The 25,087-nt window shown below is 49.9% G+C and overlaps 1 protein-coding gene across 5 annotated transcripts; it reads left to right on the forward strand.

Annotated features, from left to right (window-relative positions):
• Positions 1-41: 41 nt before the first annotated feature.
• sh3tc2 (SH3 domain and tetratricopeptide repeats 2) lies at positions 42-24,633 on the forward strand. 5 transcript variants are annotated; one of them, XM_064325282.1, is made up of 19 exons: positions 42-3,232; positions 6,671-6,783; positions 7,553-7,657; positions 9,083-9,211; positions 9,599-9,726; positions 9,890-9,995; positions 10,139-10,282; positions 11,612-11,804; positions 12,480-12,553; positions 12,673-12,868; positions 13,764-13,897; positions 13,998-14,048; positions 14,390-16,288; positions 16,810-16,987; positions 17,608-17,758; positions 18,313-18,435; positions 19,263-19,413; positions 19,869-20,065; positions 21,008-24,633. In XM_064325282.1, the coding sequence occupies exons 2-19, from the start codon at positions 6,759-6,761 to the stop codon at positions 21,623-21,625; spliced, it is 4,602 nt and encodes a 1,533-aa protein (XP_064181352.1). In that variant the 5' UTR covers positions 42-3,232; positions 6,671-6,758; the 3' UTR covers positions 21,626-24,633. The 5 variants fall into 5 exon arrangements, 4 of the variants coding, with proteins under 4 accessions (XP_064181352.1, XP_064181351.1, XP_064181350.1 ...); XR_010328768.1 differs by lacking the exon at positions 6,671-6,783 and having other exon boundaries at positions 43-3,232; positions 21,008-23,224; positions 23,765-24,633; XM_064325281.1 differs by lacking the exon at positions 6,671-6,783 and having other exon boundaries at positions 43-2,103; positions 2,146-3,232.
• Positions 24,634-25,087: the final 454 nt, after the last annotated feature.

The following is a 25,087-nucleotide window of genomic DNA, read 5'->3' on the forward strand; positions in this document are numbered from 1 at the left end:
TTTCATAGGGGCGATAGGTCTGTCACTCTGTTTCTTTATTCTTTTTTTAGATCGTCTGACCTGGGCTCTGCTGGAAGCGCGGCCCGCTGCGGCTTTCTGCAGCTCCCCATGGAAACAGCGCTTCTGCCGCGACGGAAACGGGACAATGGAGGGATGTGCGCGTCGCCCCGGCCGCCGCACTCACAGCTCGCGACCCGAGAGCGGCTCCTGGGCAAAACTGACATGTTCAGCGAAAGGGATGCAAACGTGAGCCACGGTCTGCGTCGGCTAAGGTGGCCACCTTACAGCGCGAGCGTAAGGTCATCTGCGAAGTTATAGTGCGCTCGACAGCAGGCAAAGCTACTTTACGAACCACGTGATTACAGCAGAGATCATGGTTCTTCTGTCTTTCAACTAACTGCGCGCATTCACCATGCATATAACACCGATCCTTTGTGTTTTGTTCGCGAGTACACCGGTCACGCGTTTGTTTGTGACCTGCTGTCAGTCTTTAATCCACAAAGAGCAGGCCAAGATATTTATGGCGAACGTTTTGTTCAGCTGTAATTTACACTGATCTCTGCCAAGCCCTTATCACCTCAGGACCCGCGGCAGCTGGCGCAATCAGGGTGAAGTTCATCGGGGCACCGGGAAAATTTGCAGAGTTTTATGTTTTAGGATGCTCTGATCTGGCTTCCCGATAAAGGAAGAAAAACGAATCGTGGAGAACAATTGTGCTGCGACCCACAAAAAAGGACGCGACTGAAAAACAGGAAGTTGGTCTTCCTGACGGCGCCATCCAGGGGAACACGCTCAAAGTGCCTGGCTGTCAGATTGATCGTTATCTCGCGACACGCCCAAACTCTTCTTGAGCAAAGCACTGTTTCTGGAGATCTACCTGTCTGTATGTTTTCATTTTAGCCCTGATTTGGCACAGCTGATTCGACTAATTAGCTGCTCAGTGAGATCTCTGTCTGTTGAATGAGATGTGCTTTGTTATGGTTGGACTGAAAACATACAGGATGACAGATCTAAAGGAACAGGGCTGGACAGCCCTTGTCAGAGGTGGAAAGTCCAGGGGTCAGAAGGTAAAAGTCCTGTCTTGTCTTTCTTCTGCCCGTGAACTCAGCCAGCTGATTTCGCTGATTAGTTCTACTTCCTGGCAGAAGAACTGCGCTAGTCAGCAAATCCAAGTGATAGCAACACAATCCCGTGGAGGACTTTTACTTTGTGAGCCTGGATTTTCCTCCTCTGGCCCTGGTGTATGGTGAAGATGGGCCTACAGGCTCATGGCGGTTCATGCAGGTCGTGATTGGGTAACGTTTCTCTGGCTTTGCAGACCCGAGGAAGTGACATTTTCCTCTTTTTTTTTCCCCCCAGACGCCCCATTGTGTCAACAACCGCGGGCGCTAACGTGCTAACAGTCGCCAGAGCCAGCGCCATAATACAATGAACGGGAAGAATAACATTACGTCATTATTTTATGATCCAGCAGAGAAGGGGGGACTTCGAGCATCAGGCGCTCGGTGCGTGCGCTGAGCTCACACCGCCGTCCAATTGGGTTCTTACGCGTTCTCACAGCCCGCGATCGCCGCCAACTCTCTCGCCATCGTCCGGTTTCACAGCCGGGCCATTTCGCTCTGCGCAGCCGCCGACGGACGGATGACCCCGCCGACTCGAGCGTTGCTATCTCACTCTGAAGGCCGGGATGGGGTTGCTTATAGAACAGCCCGATTAGACACATGGTCACAGACCTACGGTCACATGGTCACAGACCTCGCTGATATCCACGCTCAGAGGCGATGCTGTAACTGCAGGATGTGCCGTACCGTCTGGAGTTGATATTTAACCGAGAGGGAAAAAAGGCAAGCTAGTGTATGTCACAAGGAGGGACTTTGCATTGTCTTGAGAGAGAGAGAGAGAGAGAGGGAGGGAGGAAGAGCGGGAGAGGAAGGACCTGAGGGGAAAACTACACTGGTTATGAGAAACCGCAAAACAAAGTTCAGTGACCCAAACGCTACCTTTAAATCAGAAGGAATGAGCCTGAGGAAGAGGAGTCTCCTCTGGATTCTGTGACAGGGGTGTGGAATGCACTCAGGTTTGACTGGTGGGAATTCTCTGAGTGTCTGGCATGTGTTTGCTGCATGCGCTCTGTGAATGCTCCAGGACAGACGTGTATTTGTGCATGCGCTCTGTGAATGCTCCAGGACAGGCGTGTGTTTGCTGCATGCGCTCTGTGAATGCCCAGGACAGGCATGTGTTTGTGCATGCGCACTGTGAATGCTCCAGGACAGACGTGTGTTTGTGCATGCGCACTGTGAATGCTCCAGGACAGGCGTGTGTTTGCTGCATGCGCTCTGTGAATGCTCCAGGACAGGCGTGTGTGGAATGCGACCGAGCGCTGTGTTGGACATGCACGGCTCTAGCTCTGTGAATGCTCCAGGACAGGCGTGTGTGGAATGCGACCGAGCGCTGTGAATGCTCCAGGACAGGCGTGTGTGGAATGCGACCGAGCGCTGTGTTGGACATGCACGGCTCCTGTGCTGGAGATGTTCGTTACGTGGATAATGATCCCATTGTGCCGGTTCTGAGCCGGAACCTGTCCGTCCAGATCCACCGCCTCTGCAACTGCACTCGCATCTCAGGAAGTAACTGACATGCTTCTCATTCCGGTCGGTTTTAGGGAAGCAGGGAAGGTAAAATGAAAGGCCCATTCACTGCAGTGCGTAATGTGGAGTTTACCTGTTCTTTGGTGAGCTAGGAAATCAGTTAAAATAAATACTCTGTCTCTCACTGCAATCAGGACTTATCAGTCCTATAAGCGTGCGGCTGAAAGATCCTTTTTGCCGGGTGACCTCTGCTTGGCTGTGTACCTCTGTGGACGCCCAGCGGGGAACTGCTGACCTGATTGGGCCAGAGGGGCCATCCCTGGGAGAGAGAGGGGTGTGAGAGAGCGGTCTGGAGACATTCCTGTGGAGTGGAGGATGGGGGCGGAGCTTAATCGTTTCCTCTGAGAGCTGTTTTTCGTGCCAGGACACGTAGAAACAGGGAGCGCTGAAACACACTCACACACACGCACACACACACACGCTCACACGCACACGCGCACACACGCACGCAGTCCGCTCCACAGACAGAGGAGAATGACCCTGGCTCCACACCTCCCCGTGCGACTCACCTCCCTCTGCGAGCCAGCCGGGCTCTGACAGCCACATGAGGAACACACCGACACTGCACAACCAGGAGGACAGAGGTACGTTCTGACTGTGTGTGTGTGTGTGTGTGTGTGTGTGTGTGTGTACAAGCTACGAGAGGGTGAGAAGTTTGGGCTCATGTGTCCCGGAGTGTGTGCGTCTGTCATTTTTTTACACACTGAAGCAAAAGGACAGGCGTGTGTTTTGTGTGCGAGAGACTGTTGCTGTTGACTTTCTATTTTCACTCAAGTGAGACCAGGGAGAGCAGAGAAAAGATTGCAGGACTCTCTCTCTCTCTCTCTCTCTCTCTCTCTCTTTCTCTCTTTCTCTCTCTGTCTCTTTCACTCACGCACACAAGCTGAGGAAACCTAAGTTAATGACCGGACCGGTGTTTCCACACGTTTGTCTTTTCCTTTCCCGTGTTCTGTGCTGGGCTGGCTCTCTGGTCGGGCTGGCTGGCTGTGGCATGCAGCTCTGGCTGTGTACTCTCAGAGAAGGTGCCGTTCTAAACTTAGAGCCCGTGCTGCGAGCTCATGTTACCGGCTGCCCTGTGCTCCTCATTGATAGCCGTGCTCTTTGGACAGGAACAGACAGGACAACAAACTCGCATTTCAACATGACCGATACACAGAGAGAAACACTAATTTAAAAATGAAAAGTATTTTTAAAAAGTCCTCTTCATGAACATCAGAGGTCATTATTGTCTGAATATGTCTGTCTGAAGGTCTGTTGTTTTATCCGAGTGTGGTGACGTTAGAGAGTCAGTGAAGGCGCTGGCTCTGATTTTGTTTTCGCTGGATTCACGTTAACGTGTTTACAGTGTCAGCTCCGGTGTGCTCAGCTGTGCCGGATGGAGCTTCGTCGTAAACGCCCCCGGGCTCCAGACGTCTCCTCCGTCGCGCAGACGGAAAAGCTGTTTCTGGGATCTGATTAGTTCCCCGCACTCCACCGGAAGCCGGGGAGATGCACGTTCACACCGGAGGTCTCTTCGGGCTGTTTACAGCAGCGATCACTCGCGTGAGTGGCTGAGATGTGATTACGAGCCGACTGATTGGCTCTCGATGTAAACAAGACGCCACGAGGAAGGTTTTTGCCTCATTTGCTTGGTACGGCTTTTGTCCCGTTGGGGGGTGGGGGGGGGAGGACAGAGGCCACTGTCAGGAGGACCAAACCATGTTCATCCCTGTTACCGTCATCTGGGTTTGATTAGTGTGGTCTGTATGGCTGTCCTGGGGGGGCCACGCTGTGACATCACCTATGGAGGAAACACAGAGATTAAAGCTCTCTTCCTATTGGCTCGCAATCCCAGTAGAGGTCACCCTTCTCCTCCTCTCCAGAGTGAAATCTTGTCTAAAGAACACCAGGTGAATATGCACAGGCATGCACATCGAACATCTGCAGGGCAGCGTCCATTAGCAGTCATTAGTGTAATGCGGATAATGCATAATGCGGATAATGCATAATGAATTACGGGAAGTACAATGGAGACGAGTGTTCTGTGTGAGCGGCTCCTGGTCTGTGTAGTTATGAGCTGATGGACAGTAGGAGAGAAATGGAGCACCTGGCCTCAGGTATTGGTGTTTGTCTGTGAGCTCTGGCTGGGCCCTATGTCCTTGTCATTACAAGTGAGCTCCTGTCGTACTGTGTGGCCTGTGGGGTGTAAAACAGTCACTGGTTCTCCTGTAGTACTGTGTGGCACTTTGATGTAATCACGTTGCATCCTCATAGATAATTTGACGTACCGGTTCCAGCAGAATCTCTGAGTACTTATGGCATTGACCATCTGAAGGACTGTGTCAGCAGGATTCACTCCAGTTCAGGAACAGGGTCTCCTGTCTCCGCGCTAATTGAGCTGAAGGAGCCTGCAGCTCCGCGTGACTGGCCTGGAGGAGTGTGGCTCGATGGCGGCTGAACCCACTCAGGGAACGCGTTTCCGCTTTGTCCCGGGCGGCATGCCGCTCGCGCTGACCGTTCCTGATGCATAATTCACCCTGCATGCCGACATTCTGCCGACGCTCTGCCGACGCACACGTAGCGCTCCGGTCCTGCTGGCGTTGCACTCCGCAGCAGTTCGGCTCGGAGAGGAAACCGCGCTTAATGGGGCCATTTAGGCCCTCTGCCAAGTTAATACACTCCACTCCTCCATCACTCCCGCTGATGCGTTCCTTCCTTAAAGGGACAGTTCCCTTGTTTAGATCACAAGCTCAGTAGTGACACGTGCAAACATGCAGACATTTACACACCAGCATGTATAAATAAACTAAATAATATTCAAAGACAGCTATCCACAGCCGCACACACACGCACACACACACGCACAATCGCGCACACACAGGGCCACGCACACACACAGACACGCGCACACAGCTGCATTACATTGCATTACATTACAGGCATTTGGCAGACGCCCTTATCCAGAGCGATGTACAACACACACACACACACACACACACACCTGCACACACACACGCACACAAACAAACGCACAGAGATGCACTCAAACAGAAATGCACATACATTCAGATCCAATATGTAAAACCTCTCAGGATCGATCGGGCCGCGGGCAGTGTGGAGTGGGCAGTGGCGGCGGACAGAGAGCCAGGCGTGAGCCGTTCCGTCTTTTCAGTTCCTCCTGCTGTCCGCTTCGCCTGCAGCCCGGCCGCGGCGTCCGCCCCGGAATTCTCCTCGGAATTCTGCCCCCGGAACTCTCTGAGCGCTGTCGCCTGGGCGACCGGGACACCCGGGACACTTCCCAGCCGGGCATCCCAGGGAAAACGCCACGGATTCCCAGATCCGTCACGCACGGATTTTAGAGCGGGGATTTCCCCTGTGCTGCTGGGATTCCTTGGGGTTTTTTTTGTGGGTAAATGGTGTGAAAATAATCAGGATTTGTGAGGCTGTGTGCTGAGCTGGGAGCTGAGCCTGCTGGATGGCCTGGCCCGAACAGGACATCCCTCGCCCGGGCAGAACCCAGACGGCTTCGTCTGTCATCTCTCTCCACGGACACGAGCATGCAAAACGGAGCTTTAATTAGTGCGGCAGGAAGCTGATGTTTTAAGAAGGCAAGGCGGAACTGTCAGCTGTGATGGTGATGCCCATTGATTCTTGGCCGGAGACGCAAACTCCAAGCGCAGAATATTCCAGAAGTTGTTGATGGGCGCGGATGAGGCAACGGCGAACGTGAGGTTTGGACACAGGGCCCCCCTGTCACATGAGGGTACTGCCCGACCCACACAGGCATGCCAGCCGCTGAGCACAGTGGGCATTGTGCATTCAGCCACTGGGCAGGGGAGGAGAGAGACGGAGAGAGAGAGAGAGACGGAGAGAGAGAGAGAGAGTGGAGCGCTGCCCACAGACCCTGTGGCTTCCTAAGGAAAGCCTAACATAATCCTGGACACCGAAACCGAGTGCTGTTTTTTGGGGGGACGTCTTTGACTGGGACAAAATGGCGTCGTGCTGCTCTGGAGTCTCTCTGAGAAGCTGCTTCTGGTTCTCAGGTTCGTCCTGTCCTGGTCTCTGTAGGTTTTGCCATGAGGAGGGAGATTAACTCGCGCAGGAAAGCCGCTGCTTGTGTCCCGGTGCAGTATGGGTAACGTGTTGAGTAATGAAGGTAACGGGCGTGACCGGGCCCTGTGCGTGGGACCCCACGTGTGCCGTCCCGCCAGGTCGTCACTAACTCTGCTGCACCCTGCTGTGTCCCGTATTGGATTGGTGTTAAATCAGTGGCATTTCCCCTCTGTGTGTAAAGCTTTGTGTTGGTCTGTGCTGTCCTGAGGTCCCTGGTGAATGACGACACCGTTAAATCAAACTATTATTTGAGTTGCGTTTCGGGCTGGGCGGAGGCACTACAGAGAAAGGTGAGAGGTCAGGATGTTGAAATGTTCCTCCTGGTAGCTTTATGGCCTTAGGGATGCCGACCCCAGGGATAGTCCCCAAATCAGTGATGTCACATTAATGAGCAGCTGAACATTGATTAGTACTGCTGATGTCATGTTATTTCAGCTTCTGTGAAGAGCTGTTTTGTTCTGTGGTTTTTATGTGATGAAACAGCATGCTGTTGGGTCCTGTCAGGTGTTTGCACTGTGTTGCATTATTCCCTGTGTGGAGTATTCTCCCTGTGTGAGGTTGGGTTGTGTGTGGTTAGCTTGTGTGTGTGTGTGTGTGTGTTTGTAGTTAGCTTGTGTGTGTGTGGTTGGCCTGCGTGTGTGAGGTTGGCCTGTGTCTGTGGCATTCTTCCCTGTATGGGCTTGCCTTGTGTGTGCCGTTGTTTGTTAAACAAAGCTGCAGTTGTGCTTGGTGTGGTGTTGTTTGTGGTGTTTGGCTCCGGGTGACCTCTGGGGTGACCCTCACGCATCATAAACCTGCTTCCTGCCTCACAGACGTTTCCCCTGCGGAGCTGGACGCCCTTTGGAGGGAGCCGCCATACACATCGGCTGGAGCCAATGAGCTCTTTCCAGGAAATGACATCATGACCACGGATAAAGGTACAGTAGATGGGGCTGCTGGGGGCTTGTCCTGTTGCAGGGCATGGATCAGCCTCACAGTCTGGTATCAAATTTGGGCCATTCTAACGCCAACTATGGTGCACAGCCCCACAGGGAAACCTGGGGCTATCCTGACCCTGGGAAGGGAGCTTCTCGGTTGGCTGAAGTGATAGTTTCTCATTGGGCACTAGCGCCCCCTGCGTGTTGATTAGGTGCCAACATGTCTTCCTCTGACTCATGTCTGTGTGAGCCAGACTTGCTCCACATGAACTTTCAAGGAGAGCTCATGATTGTGGGCGCTGATGCGATGGGGGATTAAGAAATTAGGAGAGAAAGGGGAAAAAACATTGAAAAGATGTCTTTCTGTGTCCTTAATGCTGCACTTTAAAACCAGAGGAGAAGGTTATCTTGTAACAATGACACATAAAGGATATCATAGGAGTCACCATACCTCAGATATCTTCCAGAGAGGGTAGCATATTGTTAGGTTAGGGTCACTTACTTAAATCCCACTTCTTTCCTTTAGTTTGTATACACACCTCTACACCACACAACATACATTAGGTTATGATACACATCTTTAGCCCTAGATTAGCAGCTTTAATTAGAGGTGTTTAGATTATAGCTGTATAGCTAGGTGATAGGCCAGCTTTACACGACACCCATTGGTGTATGGCTCATTACAATATAAAAACAAATTATGTGATCAAAACACTGACATTCAGATGATTAGTGCACGTGGACTGGTGGTGATTGTAATATCAATAATTAAAAAATGTATTATTTGTTGAATGTAAAAGGTTGACCAGCTAATCACACTCGTTTTAGCAGAAGAGCTGCTGTTTTAGTGTTTGAATGTTTGTGTCACCAGAGGCTGAAGAGGAAGCTCTGGAACATCCTTTGCTTGCCATTCATAATCTGGGAATGCTGTTACCGTTTTACATAGGAAATTCCCCCTTCCAGCATCTGTTACAGTAGATATATATAGACACCACACAGTCTCCAGATCCTGTTTACTTGCAGCCAGGAAACGGCACACTTGCTAATTCAATTCTCATCTGATATTTGCCATAAACAAAGTGCGTCATGGTGTATAAAGGTAGGCGTAAGGATATTTTACATCTCCACAAGCAGCTCACTCGGCTCACATAAATAAGCAAGTTGAACTCTTACACTGACTGGGACTGCATGATGAAATGGCATCAGTTTGAGGCGTGTTTGGGTTAGTGGTGGGATATTCTCAAACCCATTTACACGGTCATTTCTCTCACTGGACTCTCATAAGCAGGCTACACAGGAGCGGGTGCACAGTGGATCTCCAGCTTTGGAGCTCTAATCTAGTTACCCTTGTTTTGGGTAATTAGTTAACAAGTGTGTCCTTGTTTTGGGTCATTAGTTAAGGAGTGTGTCCTTGCTTTGATACAGGTGAGGATGACCAGGTGTCGGACCAGAGTTTGGCGGTGGAGCCGAAGCCAGGAAATTACTGGAAGGAGAAGTCAGCCTTCAGCAGGGGCAGCACCGTGTCCCTGGCAGTGGGGGAGCGATTCTCCTCAGGTACAGGCTCCGCCCACCCACTTGTCTGCCGTACTCTCACAGAGCTGGAGCCCCTGAGGTGACAGACCGCTGTTCTCATGCTGCTAAGGGTCTGCTCCAGTGTGTGGATGGGCCCCATGGTCTGGTATCTGTTAAGGCTCTGTTCCAGTGTGTGAATGGGCCCCATGGTCTGGTATCTGTTAAGGTCCTGTTCCAGTGTGTGGATGGCCCCCATGGTCTGGTATCTGTTAAGGCTCTGTTCCAGTGTGTGGATGGGCTCCATACATAATTGTATGTATGTAATACAGTGTGTTGTGTTGTGTGTAACTGTGTGTGTGTAATACAGTGTGTTGTGTTGTATGTAATTGTGTGTGTGTGTAATACAGTGTGTTGTGTTGTGTTGTGCAGATGTGCTCCTGGTGTTTCGCGGGAGGCGGCGCTGCAGTGGTGAACCGGACAGTGACCTGCAGGAGGCGCTGCGGACACGACTCAGGGTGGTGGAGAGTAACAGCCAGGACGTCATCCAGCTCTTTAAGGTCAGAAATGCAGGATTTTCAGCTCAGTAAAAAATGTACATTTACATTTTTACTAAAAATCAGTACATTTATGTGGGTGCTCAAAGCTGTGTGATTTTTGGCAGTGACATGGGAGAGAGTATTTGCTCATTTTCTCCGTCTTCTTGCCGGCGTCTCTGTTCAGGACCTCTCCGCTCGTCTCCTGTCTGTCCACGCTGAGAAGGACTGCTTCATCATCACCTTCAAGACCGTTGAGGAGATATGGAAGTTCTCCACCTACCTGTCTCTGGGTAGGGCTGGTTGGGGACAGGGGGAGTCTGGGGTGGAGTGTGACTCAGGCTGATCACACTGAAGCTTTGAAAGGTTTTTTTTTGGTTTGTTTGGCGAGGACGCTGGATGACAGTGAGGGGGAAATGCGCTGTTCTGTTGCCAGGTTACGTGGCTCGGTGCCTGGAGAACTTCCTGTGCGATCAGACCTTCTGGCTGGACTCGGCTCGGCTGAGCGACGTGGAGATTTGCGTGACGGTGGACGAGGAACACCTGGCCACCCTCTACCTGGGGCTCCTCCTGCAAGAAGGCAAGAGCTTTAAGCTGTCTTTGTGCGGGTCACCTGTCTGTGTGCGGGTACAGGGTTTAACCTGTCTGTGTGCGGGTCACCTGACTGTTCCACGGTAAAGTTTCCTCCGCTCAAATACCTGTCATACCGTACAGGTGATATTTACTTTTCTGTTTCAGAACAGGTGATCTTTGCTTTCTGTTCTGTTTCAGAACGCTCTGGAACTTTCTTTCAGCACAGGGCTGCAGGCCCTCGGTAGTGTCACAGATGACTTCTGGGATTCTGGGAAACTGAAAGAAGCAGCAATGCTTCTGATATTTAGTTATGCTTATGATAATTTAATTTTTTTGGTTTGGAGGTGATGCTGCAGTGAGGGCCTGTAAGGCAGATCATTGTTAGGAAGCTACATTTCCCCGCATGAGCAGTGGGTCATGTGCTTCTGCGTGGAGGGGAACCCAAAGTGCTTCTGTGCGCACCTGGTCAGCACAGGTGTGTGGCTCTGGAATCAGGTCTTTGCTGAAAGACTCGATAACAAGCTCGGTCTCTAAAGCACCTTGTGCTGTCTGCATTCTTCATGTGCATTTTCGGTGGCTTGAAATGAAAATATTTGAGTTTCTTCTTCATGTAAGACTGATTTCAGTCATAGTCATAAACGGACTGTAAGGTGTATATGTCGTATGTATGTATGTGTCATGTCATATTTAGCTGTCAGTCTGTACGTTCCAGTGAGGCAGACTGCCTGGGGAGCTTACAGGTCTCACTCCTTAAAGGGTTAAATAATGTCCATGTCATTATGAAACTATGTCTGACCTTCACATTATATCAGATCTTCTACTTTTAGAGACGTGAAGCATTACTAGCAGTACTGGCATTCCACCGCGCTGAGCATAAACATTACATAATCTAGCATCATAATCTAATCACCTCACCCTGATTTCCTTAAAGATTACATGAGCTAACGTTAGCACTTCCCACTGATTCCAATAAGGATTACATGAGCTAACGTTAGCACTTCCCACTGCTTCCAATAAGGATTACATGAGCTAACGTTAGCACTTCCCACTGCTTCCAATAAGGATTACATGAGCTAACGTTAGCACTTCCCACTGCTTCCAATAAGGATTACATGAGCTAACGTTAGCACTTCCCACTGATTCCAATAAGGATTACATGAGCTAACGTTAGCACTTCCCACTGATTCCAATAAGGATTACATGAGCTAACGTTAGCACTTCCCACTGCTTCCAATAAGGATTACATGAGCTAGCGTTGGCACTCCTCGCCACTGCCAGTAAAGATCTGCTTAAGGAACCCCCGACCCTCTGGTGACCCGGAAGTGTTTGTCTGCAGGTTCCTTCTTTGCGAAAGCGCTGTACAACAGCCGGCACACCGAAGAAGAGGACCTGGTGTTCCGGAAGGACGACCTGGTCATGGTCCGGGACACCGGACAGGAAACGGTGTGGGAGGGGACCTTACTGAAGAGTGGCCAGCATGGCCTGGTGCCAGTCCTCTCCATGCAGCCTCTACCTTACCCCTTCTACCAGTGAGTAACTGCACCTATACCCACCTACACCACCCCTTCTACCAGTGAGTAACTGCATCTATACCCACCTACACCACCCCTTCTACCAGTGGGTAACTACATCTAGACCCACCTACACCACCCCTTCTACCAGTGAGTAACTACACCTAGACCCACCTACACCACCCCTTCTACCAGTGAGTAACTACACCTAGACCCACCTACACCACCCCTTCTACCAGTGAGTAACTACATCTAGACCCACCTACACCACCCCTTCTACCAGTGAGTAACTACACCTAGACCCACCTACACCACCCCTTCTACCAGTGAGTAACTACACCTAGACCCACCTACACCACCCCTTCTACCAGTGAGTAACTACACCTAGACCCACCTACACCACCCCTTCTACCAGTGAGTAACTGCACCTATACCCACCTAAACCACCCCTTCGACCAGTGAGTAACTACACCTATACCCACCTACACCACCCGTTATACCAGTGAGTAACTACACCTATACCCAAGTTAATTACATTTGTCTAACCTTAACTGTATGATTAAGTAAATGCACCGTGATCAGGGGATTTGTAGTTTCTGTTTCACGCCTAAATTACATTTTCCAGAACAACTGGGAAGGATGTATGGTTAACTGGTTGATGCAGTTGAATTATAGTGTCAATTTTTACCACAGGTGGTTTTTTAGGAAGTACCCAGGAACTGCATGTGGACCTCGTGTGACTAAAGCACAGTTTGAACATCCTGTTGGTGAGTATCGCACACGTAATTATCAAAATCATAATCCCACCAGACAGTGCTTTTCTGTTTATGTTTTTATTGAAACGGTCGGCATGGCTGAGTGTCTCTCCCCTGCTTTGCTCTTGTAGTGACGGGCACCTGCGTGGCTGTGGTAGACCACAATCCCCTGGGGCTGGACGAGCTGCAGTTCAGCCGGGGGGATCTGATCGAGGTGGTGGGCTTCCTGCTCGCCAGCCTGGAGGTTTTCATTGGACGGCACTTCTCCAGCGGCCAGATGGGATTCGTCCAGAAGGCCCACATGAGGCCGGAGAATGTCAGACCCCTGTAAGGCATGCCAGCGACGGAAGGGCAATAAAATCACAACCCTGTGTGGGTGCTTTGGGAACTGGAGAAATAAGTAGGAGGTTGCAGGTTCAAATCCAAAGCAGCAGAGTTACTGTGTCCTTGAGCCGGAGTCTTAAATGTTGTGGCCTCAGCACAACTGAAAGGGTTAGACTGCACTATCTGTACACAGGCGGCAGAAGACAGACTAATTAATTTTTAGCTTTTCCTCTTCGGGAACACTGTTGCGGCTTCATACCAGGGATGTGAATAGCTCACAGACATTAGTGTTTAAACTGATGATTATTAAACCACTTAAGCTGTAATGATCAGAAGTGACTTCCCATCTGAATCCCCAGACAGCGCTGTGAGCACAAATGATATTTGGCTTCTGCTGAGGAAATACTGAAGCGTTTAATCAGTTCAGGAGAAGAAAGATGGTGCCTATGAAGGGTTGAATCATTCATGATAAAAAGCATATGCTATATTAATATTCCACAGCTTATGGAAAGCACTGAGCGGTTACTGTTCTTCCAGTTATCACCCTTCTATACATTAAATGACAGAAAGATTTATGCTCTAAACTTTTTTGTACTTGACAACAGTTTTATCAACATTTTATGCAGTTTCTGCTGCACGGCAGAATATTCTGATAGGCCAGCGTTGCCATGCCGACATAATGCGCTTAATAATTATTGCTCATATCAAGGGCTCCATGTCCTATATTTACAAACAAAGGTCCAGACTGGGACAGTTGAGATTAGAGTGTTTATGTCCCAACCTTGATGACCTTGGGGGTGATGAGGGTTTATTTTATTGCGGAGGGGGCGGAGCTCCGGCGGAAAGGTCACGCTGGGGGGCCCGGCTGATAGAGCTGTCTTTGTTTTCCTCCGCTCAGCGACGGGCGGCTGGTGTTTCTGAGCGAGGAGGAGCGGGCAGCTCTCAGCCAGCTTAACCCCTGCAACGAGCAGTACCACAGTGGCCTCCTGAGCAAGCTCTCCACCACGGACATCAGCACTGTGTACAGACTAGGTGAGCACAGCCTATCAAAGGCCTGCTCTTTCAGCTCTAATGTCATTGGCTGCCCTCCCCCTTCCCAAACCCTCTGATTGGCTCTGTCTTTACTGTGCAGATAGGCTGGATGAGTCCGACTTCCCCTACATCAAAAATCAGCCGAAGCAAGGTAATTATTGGTCATTCTGAGAAACTTATGAGATACATTTCATTTTTAACACGTGGTTTTAATATTTTGTGCTGTGCATAGGTATTCTTCTCTGAAATAATGAAGTTTTGCCAAACGTCTTTTAAAGTGCCTTTTTCATAACAATGGTGTAATCGTATTATACGTCGACACAGTTTAATTATACAGTACTATTATGATTATCTCTCATGTAAACTCATAGAGAGAGAGACATTCCGTGGATTGATGCATTCCTGATTAATCTATGGGTTAGAGGTCGTTTAGGAATCGGAGCAGGTTAGCGTCTCTAAACGTCCCGTTAGCTTGTGCTTTGTCCCTGACAGAGCCGAAGCCCCCGGTCAGCGCCCGCCAGAGCGTGTTTATGGAGAAGAGCGACTCGCCCCCGTTCCCCTCCTCGCCCCGCCTGTCCGTCTACGCCTCCCAGAGCCTACTGGACCAGGACGGGGAGCCCCTGTCCTTCAGCCTGGAGGACACCTTCAAGGAGATGGACGAGTTCGAGGAGGACCCCGCGCTCTTCCTGGAGGAGGGCGCCTGGGAGGGGGAGGAGGGGGAGGCCTGCGACCCCACCCTCGCCCTGCTGAACGAGGACGGCTTTCGGGAGTCCTACCGGGAGCTGTACGACCTGTCCTACTCCTTCCTGGGCTCGGCCTTCGGGGGGGTCCCGGAGGAGGAGCTGCTCCAGCACCTGGAGGGCGTCCGCGAGGCCGCCAAAAACCGACGGATGCCCTGGGCCCTGCGGCGGAGCTGCTTCCTGCTGGGCCGCCTGTGCGCCAGGAAGAGCAAGTACTCGCAGGCCCGCGTCTACCTGGAGGAGGCGCTGCGCGTGCCGCTGCCGGGCTTCCGCGACCTGCCGCTCCTCATCGCGCTCTACACCGGCCTGACCGCCATCTACCTGCAGCAGCGGCTGGAGGACAAGCTGGCGCTGACGCTGGAGCGGGCGTGCGCGCTGCTGCTGGGGCTGCCGGGCCACCGCTTCGGCTCCGCCCTCGAGCTGGAGCTGCTGAGGCTGGCGCTGCGGCGCGCGGTGGTGGAGAGCGACCGGCACCTGGAGGCGCGCAGCTGCTACCTGGCGCTCCGCCTCTTCCTGGAGCTGGGCAAGGTGGAGGACGCGCTGCCCTTCGTGGAGCGGCTGCAGTTCCTCTCCATCAGCCTGGCGGAGGAGGAGGCCCGCCCCCTGGCCCCCGTCGACCTCAACTGGATGCTGAGCCGGCTCTACCACAGGAAGTACCTGCCCCACATGGCGCTGGCCTCCCTCAGCCTGGACTCCGCCCCCGACCGCTCGCTGCCGGACGCCTTCCAGAAGATCGAGGTCTTCATCAAGAACTCGGTGCGGCTGAACCCGCAGTGGCGGGAGGGCACCTCGCTGATCCCCGCCCAGATCGTGGTGTACCTCCAGCAGGCCCTGTCCATCGCCAGTCGCCACGGGGACCTGCGGACGCAGCGGGACCTGTGCATGAGCCTGGCCTGCATTTACCAGCAGCACGGGGCCCTGGAGATGGCCGTGCAGTGTGCCCAGCGGGCCGGGGGCCACATCAGCGGGACTGGGGGCCACATCAGCGACACTGGGGGCCACATGAGCGACACTAGGGGCCACATGAGTGAGACTGGGGGCCACATCAGTGACACCGGGGACCACATCAGTGACACAGGGGGCCACATCAGCGACACAGGGGGCCACATCAGTGACACCGGGGGCCACATCAGCGACACCGGGGGCCACATCAGTGAGGAGGAGGGGTTCGAGGCCTCCGTCCTGCTGGCCTGGCTCCTGGTGCAAACGGGGAAGGAGGAGCGAGCGGCCGCCACTCTCAAGCCCCTCCTCCAATCCCTGAACGAGACGGACAGCCCCGCCCAGAGGGGCGTGGTCTACAACCTGCTGGCGCTGTGCCTGCGGAAGGAGGGGCGTGTCCCCGAGGCCGCCCGCCACTTCTACAGCGCGCTGCAGATCTCGCGGGAGAACGGGAACAAGCGCAACGAGGCGCTGGCGCTGGCCAACCTGGGGTGCCTGGCGCTGTCGGTGTGCGCCCCCGCGCTCGCCGAGCGCTTCCTGCTCCGCGCCCTGCCGCTCTTCCAGGAGCTGGCCGACCGGCCCACCGACGCCGAGCACGCCCAGGCCCTCCTCTGGCTGGGGCGGAGCTACCGGGACAGGGGCCGGACCCAGGACGTGCGCCTGTCCTACGAGACCGCGCTGCTGATCGCCATCGGTGCCAAAAACCTCCACAGTGAGTAAACGCTCCGGCCTCAGCTCGGGTTCGAGGGGTCAGTGCTGCTCCTACAGAGCTGCTGCCGCAAGGACTCTTTACTGAGAAATAGCAAAACACTGTGACTAATAAAGACATGAAAGGTGCTGAACTGCTAAAAACTAGCAAGTGAGGGGAAAAAATGTGTAAAGGCTCAATAACTCCTAATTAAAGAAATCAGCCGGCTAGATGATCCTCACTTCCTCGCCCGAGGAGCTTGTGTGACACAAGCGGAGGCGTGACCCAGGAACCAGTGGTAGAAGGGCGTTATGTTTCCCCCCGTTGTGCTCTCTCCCGGTATTGAGTGTGTTCATTTGAGAATTACAATTTTGGCTGGAGGATTTTCAACTGTGTTTTGATGCTGGACTGTCTCAGAAGATGAATTAGCGATTTGACTTTGAAAGCACTTCATTGGACCATGATTATGTGACTGTGGTTATTGTATTGTGATTATGGGCTTGTGATTATTTGAGGTTGACCTCTCTCTTGTCCTGTCACTGCAGGTCAGATGGTTGTGGCCAAAGCATTGAGCCATTTGTACTGCGACTTGCTCCTGCACGGACAGTGCATCATCTACTACGAACACTGTGTGGCGCTGTCACGGGAACTGAAAGACAAGAGGCTGGAGGGAGAATATCTGGAGATCCTCAGCAATCTCTACCTGTCCTTAAACACAGAGAAGTAAGCTCACAGCTTTGTTATTGCTTATGTCTGGAGCGACCATAGTCGGGCCTACTGGTGTAAATCGAAGCTGCGTGTAAATCCGATCCTTTGGTCTCTACACTGTGTTGTTCTGTAGTGGGATGAATGTCATATCCACTGTAAATGGACTGCATTTATATAGCGCTTTTATCCAAAGCGCTTTACAATTGATGCCTCTCATTCGCCAGAGCAGTTAGGGGTTAGGGGTTAGGTGTCTTGCTCAAGGACACTTCAACACGCCCAGGACGGGGTTTGAACCAGCAACCCTCCGACTGCCAGACAATTGGTCTTACCTCCTGAGCTATGTCGCCCCACTGTATTTCATAGTGTGCAATGAAGGTAGTTTCACGTGCCTGTTTGGTGTTTATGATTGGCCATTTAATGCCTAATAGATGAAAGGAAAACATGAAGGTAAACTAGTCACCCTGTCATATCAGCTGTTAAATGGGCTACCTTTTCACCCAGATGAGTGTGGCCATGGAAGGTAAACAGGTATTTAGACACCACTGACAGCACAGCTGATATGAGATTAATGGTCTGGAAATGAAGGCTTGTTCCCGAGCATCAGGAACTGCGAAATGAGCAGATGAATTTTTCAGGTCCTCCAGGAAGTCGCTGGACTACACCAAGCAGAGTCTGCGGATTTCCATCGACCTGGGGAAGAGGGAGGAGGAGTCAGAGACCTGGCTCCAGGTGGGAAGGATTTACTACCTGATCAGAGAGGACGAGCTCGCCGACATGTACCTACAGGTAAGCACCTGTGCTTCAGATTCTCATAACGGGAGGGGGAATGAAACTGAGAAATGGTGCTGAAAAAACAGGAAGTGAAAGAGAAAGAGAGAGAGGGAGAGAGAGAGAGAGAGAGAGAGAGAGGGGTACATCTAAACATAGGGGTACCCTGCAGCAACACTTGGTTATGAGGAGCAGAAAATTATGGGTATCTGGTAAACTTGTGTGTGTGTGTGTGTGTGTGTTGTGTGCGTCCTTGAGGACCTCCAGTTTATTGACCTGTAACTGCTGATTCTCTGATCCTTTATGACCAAACGTCTGCACAGCTCAGTTACACTGAAAGAACTGATCTCTTGCACCACAGTCTGAAGAAAAACCACTTATAATGGAATCGATTTTGTTTCTCAGATCAAATCACGTAAATTCCTCTGCTTATCAACAAAGTTAAACTTTAAACATTGATAACTGACAAATAAAACAGGTCATCAGATGTATGTTATTTTTATAAGAGGAGTGAACGTTACTATCTCTTATCAGAGTCCACTGAACGTTCTCGCTATAAACGTCTGTTCCAGGCGGCAGTAAAAACTGCCCTGAGAGTTAATGATCCCTACTTCGCCACGAGTATTTATGAGGAGGCCGGGGACGTGTTCTTCCAAGGACACAGAAATCGTCTTTCCGCGCTCCCATTCTACAGGGTATGTATATATTATCCATTAATATTGATAGCTGTAGAGCTACGGCTCTGCACAGGAAAAGAATCTGAGTCTGCTTTTGCTGGGGCCTACATTCCAATGTTGTGGTTGGAAACCTTTTTACTTTATTAATCTCAATGAGAACAGCAAAAGCCTGTTCTCATTGAGATTAATAAAGTAAAATATTGACCTTAGATCAACCAAATAACATTTTAAACACTTAAACACTGACAATATAGGTATAATTCATTATGTATGTTCTTTGAGGGTACAGACCTTGGGTCAAATAATTTAACTCTGAAGCTACTTGTTCCTTTTGGAGGGCAGTTAAATGGCATCCAAAATCAATCTTCAATTGATTTGGCAGAGAGCCATAACAGACCATGCGGGCCATCCACACACTGGAACAGTGCCTTAACAGACACCAGACTGTGGGGCCCATCCACACACAGGAACAGAACCTTAACAGATACTAGCATGGGGCCCATCCAACACGAACAGAGCCTAAATATACCAGACCATGGCCATCCACACACTGTAAAGAGCCTAACAGATACCAGACTGTGAGGCCCATCCACACACGGAACAGAGCCTTAACAGATACAGACTGGGGGCCATCCCACATGGGAACAGAGCTAACAGATACAGCCACGAGGCTCATCCACACACTGGAACAGAGCCTTAACAGATACCAGACCATGGGGCCCATGAAACAGAGCCTGAACAGGATGTGCCAACCAACGGCCCCTAAATGCCAGACCCAGGTCTCTGAAGTCATGTGGGTGTGAGTGATGCTCATTTTGTCTGTGTGATGATACACGTCTGTGCAGGACGGCAGCCTGCCTTTTGCCAGGAGCGTGAAGGACGTCCAGTCGGAGTTCCGGCTCCTGAGCAAACTCACAGAGCTGCTGACGAGCCAGGAGCAGTATGAGGCCGCTCTGCAGTACGCGGTTCTCGCGGTGCAGGTCAGCACCACAACAGGTACGCGTCTCACCTGCGTTCCGTGACTGCGCTATTGAGCTGAGCTGACTCAGCTGCTCTTATGTTGGGTAAAAGTATGGTATGGTTTCACTAACTGCAAGCTGTCTATAGAGCTGGATCTGAACGAAACGATTCAACTGTGGACTGTAAGGCTGACCTAGTGTGGTAAAGCTGTGGATTGTGAGGTTACCTTAGTTGAAGGGCACTGTGGTGGTGTCCTGCCAAAATGTAGAACCGAACATCCCTTAGATCCATAGTTCTCTGGCCTAACTAGCCACCATACTCCTTACTAACAACAACAACAAACATGTGTTCTAATCAGAGTCAATATTTACTGTAAATCTGTAACTGCAAGGCATCGTAATATATATCTCAGATTACATCCGGTGAGCTCTAAGCAGGTATATTGATGATAATGATCATATAAAGTATTCTGGAATGTGTTTCCTTCTTAGGGGATCGTCTGAAGGAAAGAACTGCCTTCCACCGGCTGGCCACGGTTTACTACTCCCTCCAGCAGTTTGAGCTGGCAGAGAACTACTACCTGAAGTCCTTATCGCTGAGCCCCGCCCTCCTGGAGCTCCCCAGTGAGGCCCAGTACTATGTGAAAGTGTACTGCAGGCTGGGAGACCTGACCCTACACAAGCTAAAGGTAGGGGAGGAATTCTTCACCTTTTGCTTGAATTGGAGGCCAATGTCTCTCCTTAACGCAGACTTTAAGATATGAAAACATTTGGCATTTTGATATGATATGTTTTCCAATTATATCTATGTCTGCTTTTTTGTGGAGAATGGACTTATTTCGAGTTGATGCTCAGAGGTCATTCTTTGATTGAAAAGGTTTTCAGGGCACTGTTCTGTGTTTTTTTTCTTCCCCAGTCAGGGGAACTCAGGACACATCAGAACAGATTAACAAACCAAAATTGATTGCTACATCCCAAATGGAAGAATCTAATTCTGAATGAGAACAGTCTAGAACAGGAAGCAGCTCCTGATTATCAGTAATATTATAAGGTAGCTCAGTATAAGTGTCAAAGTGAAACTAAGGCTTTAATTTTACTGCCTAGCAGTTGCTTACTTTTCCTTGTAGATGTATAACTTTGGTTCTCGTGATTGGACACACATGTGTGATGTACAGGTTTGTCCAGGATTTGCTTTCTTTAGAATAATGGCTAAGCACAGCTTTTAAAGTTCACTTTCTGGGGTTTTGTAATATTATTTCAGGTTTAATGGATGTTCAGTACACTGTCTGGGAGGTTTTGATATTTCAGTTATGTATGCTTAGTTCACGTTCCTGGGGTTTTAAAATATCATTTCAGTTTTAAAGCATGTTTTCAATTTGCCCCAGTACAAACCATTTTGGCTTTACTTGAAACATGTTCTCTTGCTTTGAACATCACTGTCGTCATACCCACCACTGTAAAGCTAGCTGGTTGTTCAGAAACTCCTGTAAGTATCAAAAATATAATTTGCTGCACATAAAACCCCTCCTGGGCCAATCAAAAAAAACACGCTACAACTGAAATAATATCAGAGGATCCCGGAAAGGGATCCCTGACCCTTTCTAACACCCTGGTTCTGGCTTCGCACCCAGGATGCCTTTGATGCTGTGGGGTACCTCCACCTGGCTCTGGCGGCGGCGCTGGTGGACCAGGAGAACCCGCGGGCGCTCTGCCGGGTGTACAGGAAGCTGGCGGAGATCCACGCCACCCACATGCCCGACGCCGAGCTGAGCCGAAGCTACGCGGACAGCGCCCGGGCGCTGAGGGACAACTCATCGGGAGACGCGGGCGAGAGCGCGCCCCCACCGGGGACCCAAGCGGATGGGCCCCCACCGGGGACCCAAGCGGATGGGCCCCCACCAGGGACCCAAACGGACGGGCCGCCACCAGGGACCCAAACGGACGGGCCCCCACCGGGGACCCAAATGGACGGGCCGCCACCAGGGACCCAAACGGACGGGCCGCCACCAGGGACCCAAACGGACGGGCCCCCACCAGGGACCCAACCGGACGGGCCCCCACCAGGGACCCAAACGGACGGGCCCCCACCAGGGACCCAACCGGACGGGCCGCCGCTGGCCGTGCGGCCCACATGCGCCGTCGAAGAGCAGGGGGACGGGACGGGGGCACAGAACTCTGATCTCCCTCAGCCTGAGCCCAAAAGTGCCCTTTCCGCGTCTGAAGACACTTTACAAGAGTCAAATATCTAATATAAATGGAGTTTATTTACACGCGTATCACAGGAATGTTGTATTGAGATTACTCTGATTAGAGATAATCTTGATACTGGGCTCCATTTTCTCAATGGCTGTTTGGAGAGAGGGGGAGAAACTAAAAGAATGATTGTATGCAAGGGGTAAGTAAACCAGAGCTGATAGCTCATTGTCAATCAATATCAAGTTAAATGAGTCTCACTTCAATTAATTTTTGTTAGTTTCAGATAACACTCACTTGTATGTCCCTTATATAAATATGTAAATATGATATTTTCTCCACCATGCAAACAGTTCCAACTTCAGTATTCACTCCAGTTTGTTTTCGCTGTCCTTTTTTAAGTTATTTGTAAATGTTTGGAAAAATGTTTTTAATTATGATTTAGTCTTTTTGTACTTGTTTGCACTGAGTGGAGGATGGGTTCTGCACTTTCCTGGAATACGCTGTAGCAGTGAGCCTCCTATTGGCCCAGCTCCAAGTCTCACTTCATTGGCTAATGGCAGGCTGGTTTATCATTGGCTACTCTCTGTCTGTAATGGCAGGCTGGTTTATCATTGGCTACTCTCTGTCTGTAATGGAAGGCTGATTTATCATTGGCTACTCTCTGTCTGTAATGGAAGGCTGGTTTATCATTGGCTACTCTCTGTCTGTAATGGAAGGCTGGTTTATCATTGGGTGCTTTCTGTCTGTAATGGAAGGCTGATTTATCATTGGGTGCTTTCTGTCTGTAATGGAAGGCTGGTTTATCATTGGGTGCTTTCTGTCTGTAATGGAAGACTGATTTATCATTGGGTGCTTTCTGTCTGTAATGGAAGGCTGTTTTGTCATTGGCTACTCTCTGTCTGTAATGGAAGGCTGTTTTGTCATTGGCTACTCTCTGTCTGTAATGGAAGGCTGTTTTGTCATTGGCTACTCTCTGTCTGTAATGGAAGGCTGGTTTATCATTGGGTGCTTTCTGTCTGTAATGGAAGGCTGGTTTATCATTGGGTGCTTTCTGTCTGTAATGGAAGGCTGTTTTATCATTGGGTGCTTTCTGTCTGTAATGGAAGGCTGGTTTATCATTGGGTGCTTTCTGTCTGTAATGGAAGGCTGGTTTATCATTGGGTGCTTTCTGTCTGTAATGGAAGGCTGTTTTATCATTGGGTGCTTTCTGTCTGTAATGGAAGGCTGGTTTATCATTGGGTGCTTTCTGTCTGTAATGGAAGGCTGGTTTATCATTGGGTGCTTTCTGTCTGTAATGGAAGGCTGGTTTATCATTGGGTGCTTTCTGTCTGTAATGGAAGGCTGGTTTATCATTGGGTGCTTTCTGTCTGTAATGGAAGGCTGTTTTGTCATTGGCTACTCTCTGTCTGTAATGGAAGGCTGGTTTATCATTGGGTGCTTTCTGTCTGTAATGGAAGGCTGTTTTATCATTGGGTGCTTTCTGTCTGTAATGGAAGGCTGTTTTGTCATTGGGTGCTTTCTGTCTGTAATGGAAGGCTGATTTATCATTGGGTGCTTTCTGTCTGTAATGGAAGGCTGGTTTATCATTGGGTGCTTTCTGTCTGTAATGGAAGGCTGATTTATCATTGGGTGCTTTCTGTCTGTAATGGAAGGCTGTTTTGTCATTGGCTACTCTCTGTCTGTAATGGAAGGCTGGTTTGTCATTGGCTACTCTCTGTCTGTAATGGAAGGCTGGTTTGTCATTGGCTACTCTCTGTCTGTAATGAAAGGCTGGTTTGTCATTGGCTACTCTGTCTGTAATGGAAGGCTGTTTTGTCATTGGCTACTCTGTCTGTAATGGAAGGCTGTTTTGTCATTGGCTACTCTCTGTCTGTAATGGAAGGCTGTTTTGTCATTGGCTACTCTCTGTCTGTAATGGAAGGCTGTTTTGTCATTGGCTACTCTCTGTCTGTAATGGAAGGCTGTTTTGTCATTGGCTACTCTCTGTCTGTAATGGAAGGCTGTTTTGTCATTGGCTACTCTCTGTCTGTAATGGAAGGCTGTTTTGTCATTGGCTACTCTCTGTCTGTAATGGAAGGCTGTTTTGTCATTGGCTACTCTCTGTCTGTAATGGAAGGCTGTTTTGTCATTGGCTACTCTCTGTCTGTAATGGAAGGCTGATTTGTCATTGGCTACTCTGTCTGTAATGGAAGGCTGTTTTGTCATTGGCTACTCTTTTTGTTTGTAACGGCATCTCGGTATCATATCGCACATAATTAAGAATAACAGAAAGATGGAACAGGAACTACCTTAAATAATGTGTAACAAAATATCAGTCCGTTTTTTTGTTCAAGTAGAAACTATTTCAAGTAAATCACGCAGAGGGTGATCCTTTAACACTAACCTGGGCAACAAGATCCCCGTCTGTTTCTGGTTTTCATGCCAAATTCTGGCCTCAGTTAGCCCTAACATTTACGTCATCTGACATTTTAGCTACATTTCTTGATAAGCGCATGATCGCTAAAGACTGTTCTGTGTGCGGCGTTTTACTGTGATCTGTGAGTGAACCAGGGTTGGTGTACAGCCAGTTAGCTCATTCAGCCAGGGTAATTGGTGGAAACAAAAACACACACTGGCCCTCCAGGACCGGAATTGACCCCCACCCCCCCCTCCCCCCACTATAACAGTTGAAATTAAAATGGAGGCAGTCTCTAACGAGTGAGCCACAACTGCGAATGAGAAACGTGATTTAGGACCGTTATCAAAGCCTCACCTAATTTGCACTGTGGAATGTTTACCTGTCACTAGACCCTAAAAATGTCTGCTTCAGTGATCGATCAAAAGGCCTGCTGCTCCCAACAGAAGATCTGCAAAAATAAGTGTGTTTACGATGGCTTTTAACTGGAGAACTGCCCATGATGTGAATAATATATACAAATTATTTGTATAATTGTTTTTTTTTTTCATACAAAAATGAAAGTGACTGTTAAATTATATTTAAAAAAGGCTGCCAGGTGTGTGTACATTTGTTGTAATTTTGTATCTTAATTCCACTGTAGAAATAAAGTGCAATTACATGACATACCAAGTTATTTGTCTCCATCTGTTGGATGAAGATGACATTACACTACATTCTCTGATTCCTGAAGTTGATGCCCTTTGATGTTTATTTTTACACTTGAAAGCCCACATTCTCACTTGTGAAAAATTTCCATGGTGAGGTGAACACTAACGATTTTACATAAACCTTGGACATGAATTCATTACATTAAATAATTACACTGAAATTCTCATTTCCTTTCAGGCACTGAGATAAGTGTGCCTCTCCCTGATGACCTGCTTTCTCTAATGCCCACTGTTCCCTGTCTTATGGCTCTTATTATAACTCTGGCAATCAGCCATCTCTCTCGCACCATCTCTGTCTCTCTCTCTCTCTCTCTCTCTCTGTCTCTCTCTCTCTCGCTCTAATGAACTGGGTTGTTAATATCTTCATCATTAGCAGCGCTGTGCTGTGTCTTTTGCGATAAACATCCTTG

The sequence above is a fragment of the Anguilla rostrata genome, chromosome 3 (assembly GCF_018555375.3).
Source record: "Anguilla rostrata isolate EN2019 chromosome 3, ASM1855537v3, whole genome shotgun sequence".
Taxonomy (NCBI): Eukaryota; Metazoa; Chordata; class Actinopteri; order Anguilliformes; family Anguillidae; genus Anguilla; species Anguilla rostrata.

Bases quoted from the DNA above. Each gene is read 5' to 3' on its own strand.
- sh3tc2 (XM_064325278.1), top strand. From the start codon at position 3,193: ATGAGGAACACACCGACACTGCACAACCAGGAGGACAGAG. The intron at 9,727-9,889 runs GTCAGAAATGCA...GTCTCTGTTCAG, and splicing joins ACGTCATCCAGCTCTTTAAG to GACCTCTCCGCTCGTCTCCT. The intron at 17,759-18,312 runs GTAAGCACCTGT...CGTCTGTTCCAG, and splicing joins TCGCCGACATGTACCTACAG to GCGGCAGTAAAAACTGCCCT.